The 14,034-nt window shown below is 43.1% G+C and overlaps 1 protein-coding gene across 1 annotated transcript in view; it reads right to left on the bottom strand.

Moving 5' to 3' along the window:
• The window catches only part of FAM114A1 (family with sequence similarity 114 member A1), a 55,470-nt gene extending 49,954 nt beyond the window's left edge, over positions 1-5,516 (bottom strand). The window contains exon 1 of the mRNA XM_007449411.1: positions 5,169-5,516. Coding sequence (XP_007449473.1) covers positions 5,169-5,516 — 348 coding nt within the window. The remainder of the gene's footprint in view (positions 1-5,168) is intronic.
• Positions 5,517-14,034: the final 8,518 nt, after the last annotated feature.

The raw sequence follows: 14,034 nt of genomic DNA, 5'->3' as shown, positions 1-14,034 counted from the left end.
ACGCACAGTCCAGGTGGTCAGCTGGCATCCTAATCAGGAAAGCCATACCCCAAAGGCAGCTATAATGAACACTTCTATTATTTGCATCGGTATTAACGTATGATGCTTTGCTAATTAGCATACTGAATTACAGAAATGGGCTTTAACTGGTAAACGTGGTGGACTGTTGACTAGCATTTTAAATATCTGAAAAGGGTTCTAGATGGTGAAATTAAAGGTATTAAACACCTGTAGATGGTTAAATATATTTTAGAGCCTCTTCCTACCTTTACATGAATAGGGTATAAGAAAGGGTTTTTCCCTGTACTTAATGATCTTCTATCCATCTCTGAACTCTGGAGAATTCTGGTTTCTTGATGCCAGGTATAAGGGGAGAAACCCTTCCCCTAGAATTCTAGACATTTGCGTTGAATGCACCTTTCATGCAGGGTAGTGGTCAAAGCACCTAAAAGTCCAAAACAATGGCACATTCTCAAGCCTACATGAGTTCTCACAAGCTATTTTAACTTTCTTGTTAATTAATGTTTAATTTTAAAATGTCAGTGTAGTATAATGTGATTTGAGATTTGATTTTATTTATGGAATGACCTTTGCTGGCAATCACAACTTATCAAAGAGCAGGCCATGACCAAAGTGGCTTAGAGACAGGAGACTTCAGGGCCAGGTCCTTGGCCTCTGTTCTTTATTTATATATAACACCTGGGCAATCTTACCCACTCCCATTACTTAAATAACATCCAGTTGCCTCCAAATCTCTCTCTATCCCCTGGGCTCCAGACCACTATAACCAACTGCCCACAAAATATCTTCACTTGGATGTCTCATCTCATGTTCAATATGGAACTCACCATCTTCTCAATTTTACACAATTCCCATATTAGTGGTTCCCAAACACGGGTCCACAGACTGACTGCAAGAGTATTATCTGGGGGAACTTATTAAAAATACAGAGTCTTGGCTTCTACTGTGATCTTTTGAATAAGAATCTCTCAGCAGGCTTCCCTGGTGGCACAGTGGTTAAGAATCCGCCTGCCAATGCAGGGGACACAGGTTCCTGCCCTGGTCCGGGAAGATCCAACATGCCGTGGAGCAACTAAGCCCGTGCACCACAGCTACTAAGCCTGCACTCTAGAGCCCGTGCTCTGCAACAAGAGAAGCCACCGCAATGAGAAGCCCACACACCGCAATGAAGAGTAGCCCCCGATCACCGCAACTAGAGAAAGCCCGTGAGTAGCAACGAAGACACAATGCTGCCAAAAATAAATAAATAAAGTAAATAGATTTTTTAAAAAGAATCTCTCAGGGTTTCTACCCTGCGAATCTGAATTTCTAACAAGCTTCCCAGGTAATTCTAATATACCACCAGATTTAGGACGCACTGCCCAATACAGCCATAAGGCAACAGCATCCACCTGGTTGCCCAAGTCAAAAATCAGGTGCCATGATGGAGAGAGGCTTAAAAGGAGAAATACTCCAACAGAATTGGAGCAAACTCTACTCACTCATTTAAGAGGCAAAAATCTATCATCAGCATGTCTTGGCCTATGTTCTCTCATCTTTGTCTCTGTTGATAGCAATTTTATTGCTCTTAAACACCCTGCTTTTCCTTTTCCAGGGACAGAACTATTGAGTGGTAGTCTATGTTTTCCTTTGAGAGTACTTTTAGTTGTAACATTGCGTTCTTTACCTTCTTCATAATTGGCCTTATGCACTGGTGTAGGACAGTAGGGATGAAATTTTTTTACTCTGGGAAATATTTCTTGGTGCTAAGAATTTAGAGAAATTTTATGTAGATTAGATCTTTTAGGGGCTGATAGACTAGTATATAATAAGGTCCCACAAGATCTCTGGGAATAAATGTCGCTCCAGGCTAGCACTCAAGACAAACATCTCTGAATGGAGGCTGAGGACTTCACTGACTCCTTAAGGTTGATTTGAGTGCTCTATCTAAGGCTACCTTGTGCCTGTCCTGTCTAGTACTATGAGACATGCTACAGTTGCTTTTATGCAACACTGCCTTACCCATCTAGATGGTAGGCATCCTGAAGATAGTTGTACTACTCAGATTCTGGGGCATAACTCATGGATCCTGAGGCTGGCTGAGGCTTAGAGGATCTAGTACAACCTCCAAAGTTCAAGTGAGGCTGGGGACCATCTCTTATGGATGTTGTAGAGTGGAGTCCTGAAGGAAGCCTTAACTCAATGGCTTCTGAGTCTGTACATCAGAATGGATGAGAAAGGGGCCCTAAAGACAGAAATAGCTTCTCTGAGTGCATCAACTGTGAACGGTGTGATCCTTCAAGGTAGAGGTGCCAGCTGAGCAGCTGGCAGAACCACTGGCCCCAGGCCCCCTCCTTGTCACACCGCCCTACCTGCCAAGTTATGGCCCCCATGCTGGCTCAGGCAAAGGGGAAGCTAATAATGTGGATTTTAAGGGAACTCAGACCACTTATAGAAAAATATATACATTTAAACCCATTATCAAAAAATCTAGTGTGTCCTAGATTATATAAGTTTACTTCTTCAAAGACTATTCTGCCAGGTTTTTTTTTAAGCAGGCATTTTCCCTTAGAAACTTTTTTTAAAGGTGATGAGATTCTTTTAGGCTCAGATACACCTGAAATCAGATAGGTTTTGGAGCTTGACTACTCCTACAGGACTTGACATCCCTCAGGGGATCTGTGTTCAAGATCCAAACAGCCAAGTTGTAAATGAACTTTTCATTGAAGATTTTTTGTAGAATTCATTATCTGCTGGATCAACAGAAAAATGGTTGTTTTCATCACTGCAAAAGGACTTCTTATAAGTGTCCAACAAACAGCAAATAAAACAGCAAACGAACAATGCTTGAAGACGAAGCACAAAACTGAATTCTTCTATATTAACCTAAGATACAAGGATAGGCTGCCACGAGAGATAGCAGAACCCCCTTTTCTGGTAATTATTTAAAAGAGACTATATTTGTACCTATTTAGAAGGGTTTAAATGGAACCTGGGTGAAAGAGATATATCCCTTCCCTTCAAGGCCCTTCCAGCCACCCATATCAGCTTTCTGCCTTCTTAGAACCAATGTACTCACAAGAATTCCTCCTATACCCCATTTCTATCTGAGCTCCTGATGCAATGCCACACACATACATGCAGGGCCATGGCCCCAACTCTGTGGCCAATATTTGTATTTCCATCCAGATACTTTTGTGATGCTTCATTACGAGGAAATGCTCACCTTTTCAAAGTCCCTGAAAGCTATCAGTGGTGCTGGGAGAGGAGGGGAGTATCTGTCTGCCAGTTGGCTCTCTCCCTGTAGCACTAAGGAGGTTTATAAAGTGCTTGCAAGAGCAGGATTCATTCGATTGGCTCAAAATTTAGGAAGATGGATGTGTAGGAGCATACTGAATTTTTTTTGTGCTATCTTTATTGGCAATCTTGTTATAACTTTTAGAAGTCTGAAATTGGAATGTATAATCTAGCCTTCATGAGCTCACGTATTTTGAATCAGTGGAGCTTTTGTAGTTTCTTTAAGTCGTCTTCGGTCAGAATGGTGTGGCTAAGACATAGTTTCTTAATATGTATCAATAGTAGCACTTACAATAACAATTGGGAACCAGTGGCCCCCCAATAGAAAGACAGCATGGAGGGAAGCCAGGTTCCAGAGTCAGGCATATAGGTAAATACAAGAATAGGGTATATCCTATTGGTTCTGTTTCTATGGAGAATTCAGGCTAATATACATCCTGGCATCATTATTTCTTAAAGCTCTCTCAGTGGTTGAAATGTTCAGCTAGGGTCGAGACCCTCTGGTCTAGGAATTCCCTCAGGGGGGTCCATGGATGGCTTTAAAGGGTCTGTGATATCATAGAACTTGTAAACAAAATTTTACATGTATGTTTACATATCTGATCCAAACTCCCATCTGGTCCTCAAATGCCTTCCATGACGTTCCTGCAGAATGATTGTTTGCTTTTGTTTAAACATCTCCAGTGATGGGAACCCCGTCTCTTCCCTGAGGAAGCTCATCTCATCTTAGAACAATTCTAAGAGTCGCTTTGAGGAAACTGTGGCTAAGAAGGTTGATTCTGAATAAAAGAATCACAAAACATTAGTTGGAAGGATACCTCGTGGTCTTCATGTGCAAAGTCCTCATTTTACAGAGGAAAAACTGAAGCACAGAGAAATTAGGTGGCTTGCTCAAACTAACAAAGTTAACGATAGATGGAGGATGAAAACCCAGGCCCCCCGACCCCCTGCTTCGTTCCCGTACCTCACTGCTTGCAGCAGAGTCACCTCAAGGCGGTGATCTGTGTGGTACACTCCAGGAGAGAAGGGCTGGGCCTGGCAGAGGGAAGACTCTCATTTCCCCTATACCATAGCATCCTTCTAGAAGGCAGGATTGGAGGACAGTGCCTCCCCACCCTTTCCAGTCCCCACATGGATGGAGGGGAAGGTGTCAGGAAAACCCAGCTTGATGGTCATATTGATGTGGAACCAGGCACTACCTGGGAGACACTGGCCTGTCTTATCTCCCAGAGAGACAGGTGCAGGCACTGAGGGGAAGCATGGACGTGTTCTGCCTCTGGTCCCCTGGACGGCGGTATGTGATAATAAATGAGTGATCTGAATGTTTAAGATCTTCACAGTAGATTTGTAAATATGTATTAAAATTTGAATGATGTTAAAGAAACATTGACTTGTTTAGGGTGGAATCAGGTTCATTAATAATTTGGACTCATTGCATTCAATATTACAATATCTTCCATTTACTACTGAGTAGCTTAATCTTACTGGGTTGCTTAATATCTCTGAACCTGGTTGCCTCGTCTATAACTTGAGGTCAATAATATCCAGCTTAGAACCTCAAAGAACTGTTGTATAGAGTGAATTACATAACATATAGAGTAGCTAGCAGAGTGCCTGGCACACAGGATGTGCCCAATAATTGGTGATTGTTATTATTAATAATAAAACAATTATCAAAACGCAAATATTATAATGACCAATTACTCTCATATATGCCTTTTCTCACCACACAACACACCTTTGACGACAGAGGTAATGTCACAGTATATACTGAACTCCTAATCCCTACCCACAGAGCCTGGTACAAATCTATGGCCATGGTAGTATCAGTAAGAACTTAGGTTGAACTGAGTCAAGTGAACCACTCCTACCGGATTACTCTGCTCTTTCAGGGGTATTTCGGATCCAGGTTCTGCCTCGAGGCTGACGGAGTCAATGCATTCAGCAAGGGCATCCTCAGTCACTTCTCCATTGGGGGGGTGCTCCACGGGACCGGGGTCTTTGGGCTGCTCAGTGAGTCCAGTGTCAGCAGTCTCTGCACCCTGAACAGCCGCATTTTCACGTACATCTCCTCTGGGGTCAGCTGGCCTTAGCTCATTTGAAATCGTAGCTGAATCACAGTGCACTTCTGCATCTTTGGGTAAGGTATCACTACTGGGCATGTTGGTGATTTCTGCTTTGTCTCCAGTGGCTAAGGTATCGTCGCCATCATCAGACATTTTAATATCTGTCAACATGATTACAAACAAACACCTTATGCTTTAATACGAATTGTTAAACGTTAATTCAAAGCCCTGAATAATTAAGTTAAATCTGGTGGGGGTAAACTTTCTTCTACCAAGAAGAAAGTTTATGTAACCTTGGGGTAGGCTGAATAATGGCCCCCCAAAATATCCATGTCATAATCCTTGGAAGCTGTGAATGTTACCTTATATGGCCAAAAGGACTTTGAAGATATGATTAAATGAAGAAGCTTGGATTATCTGGGTGAGCCCTAAATGAAATCACAAGTGTCCTTATCAGAGAGAGGCAGAGGGAGATTTGACTACAAAGAGGAAAAGGTGATGTGATGATAGAAGCAGAGATTGGAGTGATGCATTCTGAAGATGAAGGAAGGGGCCACAAGCCAAGGTACACTGGTGGCCACTAGAAGCTGAAGAAGTCAAGGAAACCATTCTCCCCTCAGAGACTCCAGAACTATAAGAGAATACATGTGTATTATTATAAACCACTATGTTGGCTGTACTTTGTTACAACAGCAATAAAAAACTAATACAAGCCAACCGTGCTCTCTTTAAACTTTCGTGGATCTCTTACTTGGCATGAAGAAATAAATATGCATATGGGAACTAAGAGTATTATCTGTATCTGTGAAAGTACTTATTTAATATGACTTTATTAATTATATTTTTAGCCATAATGAGAATAAGCATGGAAAATACCTGAGAGCTTATAAAAATCTTTTGACATTTGGCTTTGCAATGTGGTCTGAAATTCAAATTGAGAGAGACATACATACGCATAAGTGTGCCTTGTTGGGTACCAGCCCGTGAAGGCCTGGGCTATATTTGGACAATAGTTTAGACGGAAAAACACAAGGATAAAACAGAAAAAAAAGAAGCCAATATTAAGCCAAATAAGGAATGTAGCCATTACAAAATAACCTACAAAGCAGAGAACTCTTTATGAAGCTTGCAAATTATTGCTATCATATCGAACAATGCAGTTCAATAGAACTTTCAGTGATGATGAAAGTGTTCTGCATCTGCACTGGCCAATATGGTAGCTAACAGTCACCTGTGGCTATTGAGCACTTAAAATGTGGCTAGTGCAACTGAGGAACTAATTTTTAATTTTAGTTTTAGGGAATTCCCTGGCGGTCCAGTGGTTAGGACTTGGTGCTTTCAGGGCTGTGGGCCTGGGTTTGATCCCTGGTTGGGGAACTAAGATCCCACAAGCTATGTGGTGCAGCCAAAAAAAAAATTAATTTTAAATAATGTAAACTTAAATTTACACAGGTATGTGTGGCTAGTGGCTATCTTACTGGATAACACATATCTAGAAGGCTTATTCAAGATGATAATTTTCTTAGTCTAAAATAAAGACACAGTGTTCTCACTACACAGGCAGCCAAGTCTCAGGAAAATCAGTGGGTATTCTTGTTGACCTCAGTGTTTACCAGTTGGTCAAATCTCTGGTCACTGTTAAAACCACAGTATATGGGAAGCCATTTAACATATTGGCCACATGATGGCACAGACTTAGAACTCACATGCTCATGCCAACCCTCTTTTTCTTTTCTCTTGCTACATTCTCTACTTGGTGAATCACATTCCTTTTTCACAGTTTTACACACTTCTATGTTGTGACTCTCAAATATCTACCTCCATTCTATAGAGACAGAAAGTAAGTTAGTGGCTTCTAGGGGCTGAAGGGAGGGGAAATGAGTAATGGCTGCTAATGGGTATAGATTTCTTTTGTGGGTGATGATAATGTCCTAAAGCTAGATAGTGGTAATGGCTGTACAATTCTGTGAACATGTTAAAAACCACTGAACTGCACATTTTAAAAGAGTGAATTTTTAGTATGTGAACTTTGTTATGTATGAATTATATCTCAATACACTGCCATAGAAAAAATTCTACCATTGGATAAGCAGTTCTAATCATCAGCTGAACATCTCTTTCTGTCTCAAAGGAAACCTGTTGTCTTGCCATTAATTCTAGATCTTCACTTTGACCTTTGTGTTTCTTTTAATGGCACCTAGATTTCTCCAATAACCCAGGCGTAAAATCTCAGAGCGGTCATTGACCAAACCTTCACTCTCTCAAGAATATATAATATCAATAGCTATCATTTACTGAGTGCCTATTAAATCCAAGCTCTTTAAATGTGCTATCTCCTGTGAGTTAGTTACGACGAGCTTCATTTTACAGATGAGGCAACTGATGCTCAGAGGTCACACTTTAAGGAACAGCGGCAGATTTGAGATCTGAACCCACGTCTGACTGTGAGATTGAGCCACGTCGGAGCCCTATCTGTAATGCCACTTGCCTCTTCTCTTACATTCAACCAGTGCTCAAATCCTAGAGGCTCTTTATTCAGAATCCATATCCTTTCCTTTACTTCTATTTTCCCTGCCATCACCTTCAATCAGGTCCTCAATTTGATTCATGCTGATGATTTCAATATTGGGGTCTCCTCTCCACTGTTCTCCCTTTCACTTCCCCATCCTTCCCCACCCTTTACCTCACTACTTTAATTACATCACCTCCTGCTCAGACATCCTCAGGGGCTTCCCACTTCCTATTGAGATGAAGCGACATCCTTCAGCTGCCATCCAAGGACCTCTGTGCTCTGATCCCACTAGTTTTACCTCCCACGATGCCCTTCCAAATCCTTAAGTGAGGCAACGTAAGTATGTGAAAAATGCCTGACATTCACAAAAGAACCTCAGGTGGCTGTTGGTTCAGTGTGTTGTTTTAACATATTTAAGGCCCATTTAAAATAACCGCCTCCTCTATTTTTGTTCTTCCCAACTGGATATAATTTTTCTTCCTCTGAACTTCCCAGAGTGCTTTGCATCTGTCTCACTTTGGAGGGTTACAATCGTCTTTGATCAGAGTTGAGTGTTTTCCTACTATACTGTAAATTCTATGAAGACAAGGATTTTGTTTTGTCTTCATATTTTATATAGCACTTAACATGGTTTCTTGAACATAGTGGGAAGCTCAACAAATATGTGTGTTGAGTTATATTAATATTTTTGTGGAGATTTAAAATTAAAGTGTAATTTGGAATGAAAGCAAGCAGAAAATGTCTTTACCCCATTCACTACTCAGGAGTTATCTTACAGCAAGTGGTTCCAAATGACCCATATTGTCTTTCCTTTGTTCCTTCACCTCCCAGATAACTGAGTTAGAATGTCTCTTTTTAAACAAAAATACTTGAATTCTCTGACAACACACCTGTAAACAAGTCTAAGATGGGAAAGGCAAATAATGCATATTTCCTTTTAGGTGGGATATTAAATTTCAGATATTCAAGGTTGGATATGGTCTGTCAATGAGTATGGTCAATGCCTAGATGAAATAGTAAAGAGTGAAAAAGGCCACTGTACAGAAAAGGAGTAGTTACTGTGGTTCATGAGAGGGGGATGAGATTGAGGGAGGGTACTTGAAAAGCTATCATCACATGGAAACTTATAAAATCTTTATGAAAACCTTGAGTCAGGACTGGCCTAGGAGAGGGGCTGCCAAACTACAGCCTGCTGGCTAAATTTGCCTTCCCTCTGTTTTGGTAAATAAAATTTTATTGGAACACAGACATGCTCATTTGTTTATGTACTGTCTATGGCTTCTCTAGTACACCAGCGGAGTTGAATAGCTGCAACAGAGACCATATGGCCCACAAAATTGCAAAGCCTAAAATATTTATTAGCTGGCCCTTTATAGAAAATGTTTGCTAACCCATGGTCTAGGACATTGCTTGACGGCCATGGCCTAGAGTTCTCTGTCCTAATTTGCCCTATCCCCGCCTGGGTCCTAGGGGCACAACCATAAGGAGAATGGGTCCATATTGGACATCACTTATATTCCCATTTTTTGTTCATCAACAGCTGGTCATAGGCACTGTCTGATATCTTAATTTCTTTGTAAGATAATTTGAAAATCCTTATTAATCTGGATTATTAAAAAGTTCCAAACTATTTCACTTCTCTATAAGCAGGAACATGAGAATAAACCTGGTTATGATAAACATTCATGGGTGAATAAAAAGCATTATAAACACTTTGTTGTATCTGCTTCACCCTCAATGGTTGTGATACTGTTCCCAGTGCTAAAATATTTCAGCACATACCATGTGACATCTATGTGAGTTAGCTGTATTTTATGCCCTGAGGGTGGCTGGTTAACATTTGAAGTGCCCTATTCAGGTATATACTCTCCAGGGTCTTTACTTACTTAGCATTTCAGATTCTGTAATGGAGTGTCCACCTTTTGAGAGGGTTCAATTATCCCTCTCTCTGATCGCTATTTATCAGGGGGTACTACTTATCCTAAGGGGTATTAAAAGCATTTTTCACTGATAAAATGGAAATAGTGCTTAAAGTGGATTGGCAAGAAATTATGCACAGGTGCTTTCAGCTCTTCCATTTCCAGGGCAAAAGATTATATTCAGTCCAGCAGCTATTGAACTTTGCAGTAGAGTTTTTCTAGTTCTTCTGCTAATTGCAGGAGAACATCAAAGCCTGATTAGAAGGTTAGCTGAGTCCTGCCACCAGAGCAGTCCTAAAAGCAAAGAGAGCAAGGACTTCATCAACCTACAAGAACAAGCTACATAACTGAGCCTGGTCGCTAATATACATGTGAGCGTGAGGCAGAACTCCATCTGAGAGGTGGATTCATGGTACAATCAGTCTTGGTAGGGATGTTGCACAGAGGAGCCCTACAGTCCTCATCCATCTCTGATGGCCAAACTGCCCTAAGTCAGCTCACCTCAATTGTGGAAAAATTATCGAACAAAACCTCTCTTCCCTGCAGCTGCTCTGTATTCAAGCATCAACGTGAAGCCATTCCTTCAGAAACACGCCCAAAGTTCATCTATCAGGTGCTGAACCAATACTGTTAGGAAATATTTATGGACAACTTATAAATTTCAGAAAGACTATATTTTTACATCTGTTCAAATAATGAAAATGGTCACCATAATATTCAGCCCTACTTTAACTTCTAATTGTACATGAACTTCTGCCTGTTACAGGTCCACATTTTCCCTAAACCAAAACCAAAAAAGAATCCCCCCCGCCAAACCTTTTTTGTCCTGGTAGACCTTTGTCTACTCTGGATGTTACTATGACAGGAGACAGGTAATCATTTTTAAGACGGTGCCCTTTTGTCTGAAGCCATTAGAAATTGTGTGTTCTAAAGACACAGCTGTTTCTATGCAGTGACTGTTGGTGTCCAGAAGGACCACAGCTGTGATACATGCTATTTCCTGGGACAGCCCCCATCTCTGCCTGGATGCCCCAGAAGCAGTCAGACTTAAAATCTCTCCTGATTTATGGTTTGGAATGTTGATCGCTGCAGCCATGTCCTGTGGCTTTGATGCCAGGGAGCCTCAACCCACAGAAACAAGGAGGCTTCTTCAGTAAATTCCAAGGAGAGGAAGAGTGGCATATAAAGAAGCCTTTATGGGCTGGGAATAAGTTAGATTTTCATGAGTAAATTCATTCATCACCTAAAATGCTCCCAGAACTATGCTAGGTATTGGAGCAGCAACATCATAGCTCCAAAAATAAGTTTAAAATGGAAGACATGGTTACTATCCTTCAGAAAACAAATAATCTGTTTTCATTTTATTCCTGGTCAGTGAAGGCTCAGGAAACTATTGCATCTAACATGAAATGGTTAAGTGATGATGCAAAACAGCACATCAAAGCAGGGAAAGATGTGCCTGAACTAGACTGATATCATACATGGGAGAACCTTGACAGCGGCTTTGATAGTTATTCATGCATGATGGGACAAGAGTATGTGCAAATGCCCAAGAATGAATCTAGATATTCAGAACAGATGCTGTGTGGCTGGACCAAGAGCGATATGGAGGAATAGCGAGGGATGGGAGGGATGGATGCTGAGGCACAAAGAGCCATGCTCTGGTCCCACCATCCCTCTGTGGGCGTACAACTCATTCTTGTTGGGCTTCCTCACTCCCTCCTATGTAGAGTAAGGCTGGACAAAATGATCTGGATACTTTGTTCCCCAACACCAGACTGCAGGACTGGAACCAGTCCATGATGACAGAGAAAAATGAGGACAAGATAGCGAGCTTTTCATCAATCTAAATTTACTAAATGTAAAGCACTGCCTTCATCTTGCAAGTTTAGCCTTCGTGCTTTTCCTGGTATTAAAATGTCTTTCATTTTACAAAATAGTGGTGTAGTGCATGGATTTTTTTTTAATGATCTCACTTGGCAAAATAAGAATTTGGTAATACCATACCCTGTGTGAAATCACTGCTCCCAATTTCAAAAAGTGCCAGTCAGTGAAAGACCAGGAACAAAAAAAACTGTGGATGACAGGCTCTTAACCAGGTTGCAAGAGCTTCTATGGTGCTTGACAAGTACACGTGCCCAGAGCCCAGTCTCTTTTTCCTCCCGTCCGGCCTCCACGTGTCTGCCAGGTAATTTTATGAAACACGGAGAGGACCTACCTGCTACCCTGTTTAAAAACCATTAGGTTTAAACACCTTTGCATGGCATCCTTGGCCCCGCACAATCCAGCTCCAATCTCTCTATCCGCTTCCGTAACTCTCAACACACCCGACACTCTTCCCTCACCAGATGCTCCATCACTGCCGGCACAGCTCATAAACATCCCCACCTCTGCTTATGCTGGTTTCTCTGCCCAGGATGCCCTGTCTCCAACTGCCTGGCAAGCTCCTATTTGTTTCTCAATGTGTAATGTCACTGTTTACTTTGAAATTTTCCTGAATTTGTCCCACTCCTTCCAAAGAATGAATTACTCTCTCTTCCATGTTTTTCGTGATACCTTTCATGGACTTCTATGGCATTTATAAGGAATATTTATTTCTGTGTCATTCTCTCCTCCAGAACTGTGACCAACAAGCACATAGCTTGGCTTTGGACCCTCTAATATTTACTGAACTGAAATATATTGTTTGATATTGATTAAAAAGAAACAACATTCCATATAAGCCTGGTCTTATTATCATTATTTTTTTCAAACTGAATCCTGCTTTAATTGAAGCTTGTGGAGTATAAAGTCCTACAGAAACATTACAGAGAATCTTTTGGAAAACAGGAGTGACGACAACCCCTGTGGAGAGGCAGATGAGAGTAATTCATAGCTCACCAAGGCCTCCCTGTATCGAGATCCCAGAGTACCCAGAAGATCTCTTCACCATCTCAGTCCTGTAAGCCTGGTCTTATAAATAAATGGCTGCTTATATGGTATGAATCCCTGAGATTCAGCAAGGTCCCTTCCTACCCTCAAATTCCTTCTGCACTGGCTCCGTGGAGCCTCAAATTCCACCCTGAAAGTTTCCTTCTTTTGCTTAAAGCTTATGATGTAAGGAGTTTATCAGTCTTTCCTGAGCTCAGGTTTTGATGGAGAAAGGACGGAGAGAGCAGGGAATGGATATGGGTGAGGTAGGAAAGGAGCACTAGGCAGAAAAGAAGGCAGAGAGAGGCCTCTGAGGAGTAAGCCTGCCTCATTCTCAGTTTCCTCAGGTTGGCTGAGGTCTTCTGGAGTTCAAGAGACATTGACTTGAAAAAGCTACCTGCCTGACTCTCTCCGTGTTTAGGATGGGAATTGATGGGATCGGTAGGACAGAGATCACTCTTAAGATGATACAGAGAGGTCTCCTCCTCTAGAAAAGGGCAGTGAAGTTTAGGCGCCTGATCTGAGATGGCTGGAAATACTCACCAGATTCCAGGGAAGCAGATGAGCCAACTGGGTGGGCAGGTGGGGGGCTGGGGAGCTGGCGCAGGGAGTAGGACTCAACCTGGGGGCTGTGAATGGAGGTGCTGCTGGCTTAGGGTGTTGGCTGGGGTGGAAGAGCCAGCACGGCCGGCGTCTGCAGGGGGAGAGATGATGAGCTTGGGTGGGAGGTCAAGGCCTGAGCTCAGTTTTCCGAGGCTAAGGGCAGCGAACCCCGGGATGGGACTTGCTTCCTCTGTGTCCCCCGCTGCGGAGACCCCGCAGCCTACCTCTCAGTCGAACCTAGGACCTTGGGGAAACTTTTTCCGACTTGCATGGTGCTGGACCGGATACTTCGGGAGCACAAGACAGGCTCCGCAAGAGGTTCTCGCCGGCCGAGGGGGCAGAGCCGGAGTGCGGGCGTGTGGGTGTGTGCATGAGCGTGGACCCGGAGCGACACACACTCACACACACACACTCACACGCCCGCACCCACGCAGGGCCCTCGGCCGCACCGCTCGCGCCGCCCGGGACCCTCACCTAAGGCCGGTCCTCCGGGTCCTGCGCCCCGTGCCAAGCCCCTGCCGACTCCGGGAACAGGACGAGCAGCGACGGCAGGGTCTCCCCACCACCCCGCGGCGGCTGTCCCCGCACCCCCCCATCTGCCCGCCCGGGAAAGCGGATGACGGCGAGAGGTGCCCAGGGCTCTTACCGCTCAGGCGGCCGAGTGCGCGCGGGAGCGCCCGCCGGGTCCCGCCCCGCCACGTCGGCAGGGCTGGCGGGGGCGCGGCCT

This window comes from Lipotes vexillifer, unplaced genomic scaffold (genome assembly GCF_000442215.2).
Source record: "Lipotes vexillifer unplaced genomic scaffold, Lipotes_vexillifer_v1.1 scaffold153, whole genome shotgun sequence".
Classification (NCBI taxonomy): domain Eukaryota; kingdom Metazoa; phylum Chordata; class Mammalia; order Artiodactyla; family Lipotidae; genus Lipotes; species Lipotes vexillifer.
The sequence above is the reverse complement of the archived record's forward strand: the minus strand, read 5'-3'. Positions and strand labels throughout refer to the sequence as shown.